This window comes from Primulina huaijiensis, chromosome 1, assembly GCF_012295235.1.
Source record: "Primulina huaijiensis isolate GDHJ02 chromosome 1, ASM1229523v2, whole genome shotgun sequence".
NCBI classification, from domain to species: domain Eukaryota; kingdom Viridiplantae; phylum Streptophyta; class Magnoliopsida; order Lamiales; family Gesneriaceae; genus Primulina; species Primulina huaijiensis.
In genome coordinates, this window is record NC_133306.1 from 3,614,819 (window position 1) to 3,625,167 (window position 10,349).

Here is a 10,349-nt window from a genome sequence, read left to right on the forward strand (position 1 = left end):
AAGTTTGTAATGTAGAATTTATATTTCTTTAAATATATAAAATTAAAATAAAATGAGAAAAGTGTGAAGAATAATTTATTTTATATTTTTAATCCAATAAATAATTTTTTCAATAAAATTCACAAGTATAAAAAGCTAAAAGAAAATAATATTTTCAATTAACTGGGCAATTGGATGGTCGCTCAAAATCCGATTTAAAAACTGAAATATTATCTATATTTTCCTTAAAAAAAAAAAAGAAAAGAAAAAACCCAATCCCTTGATTTGAATAGAAATCGTGCAGTACCCGGAACTGTCAACTAACGACTTCAGTTGAAACCACAGGAACCGCAGGGAAAGTACAGAAGATAAGTGTTGGTCACAAAATCAATCATTTCGGCAATTTTTCCACTTTTCTGTCTTCCGTCCCGATCTCTCTTTTTTATACATTTTACAATATTTTTCTACTGTACAAATCGTGTCGTGCGGAGTGATCAAGAATTTCAGCTCGGAACTGCGATGGCTTCCTCCTCGGACCGTGAAACCGCAGTCTACACCGCTAAGCTCGCCGAGCAAGCCGAACGCTACGATGGTAAACCCTCGATTTTATTTATGGGTGTGTTGGTACAGATGCAACTGAGAGGTTATGGATCTAAGTTCCAGTTTCTCTTTTTTTTAAAAAATTTTTAAATTTCGGGTTTAGGTGGATTCTTAGAGCTTTAATTGCTTCCAGTTATTGCTCATACATTTGTTAAGCTGCTTACTGGTTTGACCTTAGAAGCTATAGTGTCCGCTGTAATTTTGTGGGGCTATGATTGGAAAGTTACTTCCTCTTTAGATTTCACCAAAAGTGTGGGTGTGGTTAAATTTTGTTATGGTTTCTTTCATTCAGTATATTGTCAATTCCTCGTGAGATGAAAGTAGCAGACTGACAGAAATCAAAGTGATTTAGATTGGATTTTATCAATCGTTGCAAGTTATGTCATGCTAATTATACAGAGTGAAACAATATAAATTTGACTTTTGGTTTGATATTGGCTGGATTTTGACAGAGATGGTGGAAGCAATGAAAAACGTGGCTAAAATGGATGTGGAATTGACAGTCGAGGAGAGGAACTTGTTATCAGTTGGCTACAAGAACGTGATTGGATCTCGAAGAGCTTCGTGGAGAATCTTGTCATCAATTGAGCAGAAAGAAGAGTCGAGAGGCAATGAACAGAATACTAAGCGGATCAAGGAGTACAGACAGAAGGTGGAAACAGAGCTCATTAACATTTGTAATGACATTTTGGCTGTCATCGATGAACATCTCATTCCCTCGTGCACTGCTGGCGAGTCCAGGGTGTTTTATTACAAGATGTGAGTTACAGTGTATGATTTGGTTTGCAGTTGTGTTAATGTCATGTAGTTGAGAAGTTGGTTTTCTTTTTCTATGCAGGAAAGGTGATTACTATAGGTATCTTGCAGAGTTCAAGACTGGTAATGATAGAAAAGCGGTTGCGGATGAATCACTGAAAGCATATGAGGTATGATTTAGGTCTAATATTGGGTTGCAATATTTTTTTGAATTTCCTAACTACCACTCATGCATAGATATTGATTAATTTCTCATTTCGTCAAGCCTTCCTTGGGCACTGATGTTGTTGGTGTGTGTGCGCTCTATTCTTTTGTTTGAGAAATTTTTGGAGCTTGAATAGAAGAACGATGACCTAAATACCCAAAATTCAAACGATAATTGGAATAGTGTGGTGTCTGGCTTGTTATGTCCTTCCCAGAACCAGCTGCATTTTATACTCTGTTTCATTTTATGCTGTTAGATGACAATACATGCAGTTGTTGGGGTTACTGCCAGAGAGCTGTGGAAGCATAAATGGTGTCTTTTGCCCAGTTACTTTGGTTGTTCGCTGTGCTGGCAAACATGTTTGCTTCTCATTTTTGCAGTTAGATTAATTGGTCATTCGAATTTGGAGGACGACCAAATTTTGGTAGGCAGATAAGGGAAGTGAAAAGAAAAAAAAATCATTCTGAGCATTAAAAAAGGGGTAGATGATTAGGTTTGTATCATCGTGTTCCATTATTATTTCATGATGCAGCTAATAGGATATGTATATTTTCTTCTCCTGCATTGAAAAGTGTTCACTTTCAGTTTTTATTTCCTTGTTATTCTCCTATAAATTTGTCACTGAAGCTTTTTTAGTTGCTCTGAATGGAGCTTCTAAATTGTTTGCAGTGAACTTAGAATGAATGTCCTCTTTTTGGCGATGTAATTTTAAGAATGAACAGTTTGACTTGAAGTATTTAGAGAGTATAATGGACTTAGAAGCCATTTTTTAACTTTGAACTTTGACATGACACCGTCTCTGTTAACCTAAATAACCACCACCAGTTTTATGCTTATTTTACATTTTGAGACTTGCCTGCAGACAGCTACCACCACTGCTGAGGCAGATTTACCACCTACTCATCCAATTCGCTTGGGTTTGGCATTGAATTTTTCAGTCTTCTACTATGAGATTATGAATTCGCCTGAAAGGTGTGTCCTTTTAGTAATTTAGTTTTGTCTCATTAGTATTAGTAGGGTACGGTTTGTCACTCTATCAAATGATTCACTTGTTTCCCAGGGCATGCCATCTTGCAAAGCAAGCCTTTGATGAAGCAATCTCTGAGCTTGATACCTTGAATGAAGAGTCATACAAAGATAGCACCTTGATTATGCAGCTTCTTAGGGATAATCTCACCCTGTGGACCTCCGACATATCAGAGGAAGCAGGTGATGTAGTAATTATGACCAACTTACACAGCCTAGATTTTGTAATTCTTTGATTTTTTTTTAATGTTAGTTTTCCCCCTCCTTCTGTGTTTTAATGCCTTTCAATTTGTTATTCTTTTTTGTCTGTGTTTGTGCTTGTTTGGATTTTAGTAGGGTGAAAAGCCTTTAATCAGAACCGGGTAAGATCTATGATGCGTAATTTTCGTGATTTAATTTTGAGTGCATTACATGATAGAGATGCATGTAAAACGTAAACGTGTTGGCGATCATGCTGGCTGCTGGGATTTGGGAAATTTATATGTCAGTTTGGAAATATAAATGAAGCCATGGTTCTTTTCGAATAATTAATCAATGTTACGTGCAACTTTAGATTATAATTTCGATGTTCTTTGGTTTTCAACACCAGCAGTTGTTATGTTGGCATAATTTAGTGTAAAATGATTTAATTTATTATTTTGTGTGCATTGACAATATAAATAATGATCTAAATTGATTTGTTATCTCACGCGGCTTCAGCTAACTTTTTCTTCATTTTTAGTATTGGTTATGATACTCCATTCATATTTATCATCGTGAATGAAAAAGTGAGATTGTAAATGTATGCCTCTTCAATGAAATGGTTGAATAAGAACTGTACTTTGTGATGTGGCAATATGATCTTGATTTGTAAAATCAGTTTGATGTTCGCTTGCATTGATTAGATAATCTGGGTATGAATATTTATATATGACATTCATTTGTTTACTCTATATCAGTATCACAAACAATACTTGCCACTTTAAAGGAAGAAACTACTCCCAATTAAAGCTTCCTACATCCTGAGGTTATTGTTATTGAGGACAGTTCTTCATTCAATTCAAACTGCTGGCTTCCTTCCCACCTTCAAGTGAGGATAAAATATCACATGTTTTTTTGGCTTACACGCCAGGTTGAAAATTTCGCATTGGGCTCATAAAATTACATGCAAATTTGTGATAGGAAGCACCGGGACTCTTATTACACCTCATCACTTGAAACAAGAGGGGTCTTAGTGCCAGTCGTTTTGTTAAAGATGTAGATAATTAGAAATTTAGAATTGCATTGCACCTTCTCACCCCTCCAGCTAGAAAATAGATTAAAAAATCTTGGGTTCTGCCTCTGCTTTTGTGTTAGATAAACAAGTGCGAGAACTGAACTTTCTAATCCCTCTTGGTACCAATGGTACATTGTTTTGGTCAATCTTCAGAAGTCTCGACGAAAAGGAATCATCGCCTTTTAATGAAAGAACGTTTGGATTCTGTGTATTTGTAATTCATTACAGCTTCCTAAAGTTGAACCTTTTCTTGTAGTCTCTAAAACCGCTTTCTTGTTTACAGAAGAAGCGCAAAAATATGATGCTTCCACCAAAGCCGGAGAGGTAGTTCCCATCTTTTATAGATTGTTCGTGTTTGTTTTTCAAGGTTTCACATATGCTTGAATACACATATTTTTTGTTTCATTTCAGTGAAACTAATGGATGACTATAGGGCCTTCGACGTCTCGGAAGAATAGATGATATGCTTTGGAATGTTCACTTTAAGTATTAATAGATACTTGTTTTTATGGGTGTGATCTTTGTATGGATGGGTCACTCTGAGATTGTTGTGTTGTCTGTCATATTGTTGTGAAGCTATGCTGCCGATTTGATTTGGCCTAATAGGTGGTTTATTTTTAGTGACTACCTTAGCCTAAATAAGAAATTTGTTTGTGTCTGTGTGTGTTCAGGAATCTTGTCTACTTTGTCCTCATTTGTTGAACTTGATTTTCATAAATCCATCATTATTCCCCAAAACAATAACGGTTTTTGGGATTAAATGTTCGAATATAGATCAACAGAGAAATTTCTTATTGGCCCTTCCAATTTGAATTCAGTCTTTTAGATTCTTCTTGGACGTCACCCAGGCCCATAATATTCAAAACGCTTTAAGATAATAAACTAAACCAATGCCCAAAAATCTCTCGAGCTATTGATTCATTAAAGTGGTGAAAATAAAGTACTAATACAGCACTTGACGACAACCTTAAGACGCAAATCGCCATTCAACGTTGGATTCTTCCAACTGCATTTGGTTTCTAAGCAAGAAATACGTAATTTAAGCACTTACAGGTGGAAAAAATGTTTTTCCAACCATGAACCAAAATAAGATTCTTTTGGGGAACTATGTTGTGCAAGAAAACATAATTCTGGACATGAAAACAAGAAGCGTGCAATGATATGTTACAAGTGGTACGTAAGATAGTGAAGCAGAACTTCCTACTTCACGCTATACCGAGTCCCAGAACATAGCTACACCCAAAGAAGCTTAAAAATAAGTCACTATTCTAAATTCACCAGACCTATATATGCAGAGCTAACTGGAATAAACAAATACTTTCGAGATTGATCGCTGGCAAAACCAATATTTTCTGAGATTGATCCCCAGCCAATTGTCTGCTATTGCATTTACAAGTAACTTTCTGTTGCATCAAAAAAGAAACATCAAGAATCAGTTGTTAAACCAATAAAGATAATGTAGAGAATGTTTCGGTTGTGTTGTATGCACATCGCAACTCTACCTAGTTCACCGTACAACGTCAACAAATATATGAGATGACAAAACATAGTCAAACGAATCATGTTTGGATGAATCCTAACTCAAATATGCTTATGTTTGATAAAACAGAATTTGATTTATCACATTTAATGATCCAAAATATAAACATGTAGTAGGGACCTTTTACTGCCACCACAACCTAATAAAAAACTTGCAACTTTCAAATGCAAAAGACTTAACAGTAAGAGAATCCCAAAGACACGATATCAATGGCAACAGCAGAGTTGGGCGAGAAGAACAGGGGCTGTTAATATCAAATTTCATGTCTAAATTTCTTGATAGATTTGAGTTTTGTACCTCAAAAAAAACATTAAGCTGTCCATTTCTTGTAAATCATATGTGTCACCCCCACTTAGTAGTAACAGCACAAGCACCAATTCATATTCATCAATGGGCATGATATGTACCAAATATCAACACTCCACAGTCTACACTATTAGCAAGGAACATTGTTTTTACCATGCCGCAAATTTCTTTTTGACAAGAAACAGAATTCATTGACAAATACAATCTACAACGGATTCATAAGATATTTTTCCCATCAATAATTCGAAACTACATGATTAACAGCCGAAAAATCATTAGCAAAAACCGCTTCTCTTTCAAGAATCCGACATGATTCGAGATAGTGTGTGATTGAATACTTGGAACATAAACTTGAGCTTTAGTAAATCGGTAGGAGCTACAAAAAAAAAGGTTGAATGGAGGTTCTTTAAGACTTACTATGTGAATCGTTGCTCTTAACTCGCTTAAGCTTCTCGAGCTGGACCATGAAGACCTTCATTCTCTGGATCTCTAAATCCTTGGCAAATTGCATTCTTTGCTTCTCCAACTCCAAAATTTGCCTCTGCTTGGCCTCTTCCACTTTCTCATACATAGTTCCTAATCTCCCTATTGCCTCCGCTAACTTCCGGCACCCCTCCACCGCCGTTATCCCCTTCCTTTTGATCCCCAGCGCTGGCGGCTGACCACAACAATCATCAGAATCCTCATCATCCTCTTTAGCCTTCATTGCTGCCGCTGCTGCTGCCATTACTGAGAAATTCCTCTCAGTCAAGGTTGGAGGTCCGGAGCGCCTCGTCCTGGGACCTACCGGCACAGACCACGGGACCCTCAAAAGCTGACTCGGTTCCGGATCTTTTATAATGTGTGGGATCATGTCCGGTGAACTTTTACGGTAATGGGTCAACGTATCTGGTAGCCGCGGCGGAGATGGCGAGACATCCGACGACGGGGAAACTCGCCGGCGAAGGTTCCTTCTATGACCATTAGAGTTTCTGTCATTTACCTTGACGAAGGTGTCGCCGATGAGCGAGTCAAGGCTGTCGAAGTGGGGCCACGTGGAGGAGTATCGCCCCTTGGATTGGACGACCTTGGACTTCTCGATCTTGTACTTCTTCTTGATGGTGTCCACACGGTTCTTACACTGGACGTCGGTGCGGCGGAGCTTGAAGGAGGCGCCGTGGACGCTGTTGACGGCGTCGGCGACTTCCTGCCAGTGCTTCTGGCGGAGGTTTCCTCGGTTAAGAACCAGATAGTGGGACCCCCAGGCTTCAATGAGCGTTCGGCTAGCATCCTCCGACCAACAGTCCTCTCGGGTAGGAAAAACCGAGGTTCGTGTTGCCGGCTGTGGAAGTTCCGGTTTTGCCGGTGAGGGAGGGGAAGAATGGACGTTTTTGTCGTCGTCGGAGATTGGAGAGGTGGTGGCAGAGAGAGGAGGAGAAGGTGTACGTGATGGCGACATGTCGGCGGCGATCGGCGGAGTTAAATTTTTGGCCTACGAGAATTTAGAAAATCAGCTCGCGGCGAGCACCGGTAACGGGTAGGCGGGTATAGCCACTAGCCCAGGCCAAAAATTAAGGGCGTCGCCTTTCAATTTTTACTCTCCCCCCTAAAATTTTAATTTAATATGTATATAAATGCCTTTCATTCATACACACATATATAATATACACATAAATTTTACAATTTGGATATTACATTACATTTTTTGAAGTAAAAAAAAACACAATTTTGGTGTATAACAAAAACTTCTATGAAATTATTTCACAGTTCAATTTCGTGACATGAATTTTCGACTCAATCTGATTAATGAAAAAAATATTACTTTTTATATCAAAAGTATCGGAATTTTTTAAGAAATAAGTTTCAAATCAACACGTCTAACAAATATAAATCCGTGAGACGTCTCGCAAATGACAATTCCATTGTAGTTTCACTGAAATTCATAACAATCTTTATAGTGAGATACATAACAATTTGTTTAAATGAGTTGAAATAAGAAAACAATATTTTAAGCCTTGTGTACTCACTTTGGCGTGTTTGATATCATATCTATTTACTTCAAATACCATATAATTAATTACACCATATAAATTACTCGCTCTAATTGCACCAACCCTTCATTGTGAAAAATCTAAAAAAACATAAAAAAATATTAATAGGTTAAAAATCAAACATATTTCACTTTATGAAAAATTCAAACACATTTACTCACTCTGGTAGAAGGTTATAGCCGATTTTTTAAAACATAGAGTTTGAAATGCTATTAAGTTTATATATGGTGTTTTTTGTTGTTTTGTTTTCATTTTTACATGATTGTTGATGTAACTAGTCTTAAATGATTCATGTCTAACGATTTATATCATATACCAAACAGTAAGGGTGTTAAAATTAGACACGACTCACTAACTCGACACGATTAAACTCTAAAAAAATCAAGTTTGGGTTTGGGGTTTTCGAATTCGGGTCAGATCGAGTTGGACCCGATAGATGACCAGAAAAAATTGATTGGGTTGGTTTCGGGTCAACCTGGGTTGACCCTAGTTGATCCAAAAATTTATTGTTTTTTTTAAAAAATATAATTAATAAATATCGTCTACATTTTTATATATTGTATGTCTGAAAAAATATTTATTGTATATTTATATCATAAATTTTCATAATTTAATATTTATTTGCAATATTTTTTATTTTTTAAACAATTGTTTATTTGATTTAGTAAATATATTTTATTTTTCTACAATTAGACTTTCAAATTTAAATCATATATATAAGCGATATATTGTTATTATGTGTTTAAATTAAAATATTTTTTTTGAATTTTATTTAATTTTCTTTAAAAAAAAAATTTTTTAAAAATCGAAATCGGGTTGATTCAGGTTCGGGTTCGGGTTGAGTGTTTTTGCGTTGGCTCGGATTCTGTTGGGTTCAGGTTGATCAATTTTTGAATAGTACTATTGCTCAACCTGACCCAACCCACTTGAATTGACACCATTATCAAACAGTGTCGAGTAAGTTGTTCAATCTGCCACTCTGTTTTCTCCACATCTGCATGGAGCCTTGCTTATTGGTTCAAGAATTAATTCGTCCATCCATGCAATCAACGGGTTGAAGCAGATATTTGGATCAGAATCTAAGGACAAGTAAGTTGTAAATCTTTGATGATTCTTTTCCCTCGTATCTTTGGATTTTTGCCCACAAGGATGATAATGAATTTGAAGTGCACGTTTAGGTTGATGATGCTCGGGAAAATTTGGGGTAGAGTTAGTGTCGAATTTCTGATCTAGGAGCTTTCTTCTCCTCGCGGACGTGCCCAAGGTAGGTGATGACCGAGTTATGCGAATAATAACTGAGCTCTAAGGGCCGAGCTCCGAAATTCGGATTACTACACGCACTCAAACAACAACTTCGTGAATGGTATGTCGGAAGAGTTTTTCAACTTGATCATTCTGATGCTCAAGTCACAATGAAGTTCACGAAAGATAGATCACTCATAATACATAAGTACAAATAAAATGCGATATGAACTGAATGAACGAAAGAATACTTAAACTTGTGTATTTACTGGAGAAAAGTAATTAATCGTAGAACTTAAGAGTATGGTAAGACCAGACATGCACTCATGTTTATATGAAATGCTTAATTAACTATCACATTAAAGATTATATTATGTACTACGGCCTAAAAACCTACTTTATCATTGGTTTGACAGGTCAATTTTAGCCTACTCTTACGCGGCATGACATGGTAGCAGCCAACTTACTTTAGTTCCGAAACATAATTCGGCAAAGCTGCTGGCCGGATCATCACCAGTATCAAGAGGTTTTCTGCTGACCACTCGATATATCTGTGTTAGCACTTCTGCAAAGGCATTTTCATTTTCAACATTGTTTGATTTGAGAGCGGAAGTTTCCATATCAAAGACGTTGCATCTTCGGCAGAAACAGCTCGCGAATGACGCGAGTGAGCCTTATATATTTCCCACAAACATGATGACAATGCTTGAGTTCCTTCAGCCATCTCTCCACATTTTCAAATGTACCATGGCGTGTGACATCATAGACAAACAATGCATCAACAGCTCCTCGACAGTAAGCACTTTTTATTGCATGATACCTTCAGCAAACAGCAAAAAAGAGAGAATTAATTCAAACAGAAAGATATTGAGCAAATAACACAGCAAAAGAAAATACTTCACTAATCAAACAAGATAAGATGATATATAGTACTTCAGCCAAATTATTACAGATATTTAGAGTGCGAAGCATTGATACTGTTCTTGACCGGCATTGAAAATGAACAAGTTGCGAGTTAATCTGGAAAGCAAGTTGGATTCTCAAAACTGCTCTCTCACACATTTAACTATAATGTATATTTAATTTTATAGAATATGCTTAAATTTTAATATTTATAACTGAAAAATTCATATGGCTAAATCTCGTCATATTTAATTTTGTTGAATATTGTAACTAAACCGAAATTTCAAAACAAAACGTGTGTACATGCCCGGTCGCTAGTATATATTTTATCAACCAACACAATAATTGATTAGATCATTGCAATTTTTTTTAAAAAAAACCGAATAGACCATTATGATAGTATTTGTCACCCCTAAATGTTTAAGAAGATTTGTACAGTTCCAACATAGATATATATAGGTTGGACCAAATAGGGACAAAATGAACACGAACATTTTCTTCCAACTT

At 36.4% G+C, this 10,349-nt stretch overlaps 2 protein-coding genes across 2 annotated transcripts; one reads left to right on the top strand and one right to left on the bottom strand.

Annotated features, from left to right (window-relative positions):
* Nucleotides 1-313: 313 nt before the first annotated feature.
* LOC140977875 (14-3-3 protein 9-like) lies at nucleotides 314-4,479 on the top strand. The gene is made up of 7 exons (XM_073442606.1): nucleotides 314-571; nucleotides 1,032-1,338; nucleotides 1,418-1,505; nucleotides 2,403-2,512; nucleotides 2,601-2,749; nucleotides 4,105-4,145; nucleotides 4,233-4,479. Exons 1-7 carry the CDS (start codon nucleotides 499-501, stop codon nucleotides 4,233-4,235), a joined length of 771 nt encoding a protein of 256 aa, XP_073298707.1. The 5' UTR covers nucleotides 314-498; the 3' UTR covers nucleotides 4,236-4,479.
* Nucleotides 4,480-4,903: 424 nt separating this feature from the next.
* On the bottom strand, nucleotides 4,904-7,257 carry LOC140977885 (trihelix transcription factor ENAP2-like). The gene is made up of 2 exons (XM_073442613.1): nucleotides 6,085-7,257; nucleotides 4,904-5,224 (listed from the first exon to the last, which is right to left on the bottom strand). Exons 1-2 carry the CDS (start codon nucleotides 7,103-7,105, stop codon nucleotides 5,211-5,213), a joined length of 1,035 nt encoding a protein of 344 aa, XP_073298714.1. The 5' UTR covers nucleotides 7,106-7,257; the 3' UTR covers nucleotides 4,904-5,210.
* Between the last annotated feature and the right edge of the window lie 3,092 nt (nucleotides 7,258-10,349).

Bases quoted from the DNA above. Each gene is read 5' to 3' on its own strand.
- LOC140977875 (XM_073442606.1), top strand. From the start codon at position 499: ATGGCTTCCTCCTCGGACCGTGAAACCGCAGTCTACACCGCTAAGCTC. The intron at 1,339-1,417 runs GTGAGTTACAGT...TTTTCTATGCAG, and splicing joins AGGGTGTTTTATTACAAGAT to GAAAGGTGATTACTATAGGT. The intron at 1,506-2,402 runs GTATGATTTAGG...ACTTGCCTGCAG, and splicing joins AATCACTGAAAGCATATGAG to ACAGCTACCACCACTGCTGA.
- LOC140977885 (XM_073442613.1), bottom strand. From the start codon at position 7,105: ATGTCGCCATCACGTACACCTTCTCCTCCTCTCTCTGCCACCACCTCT.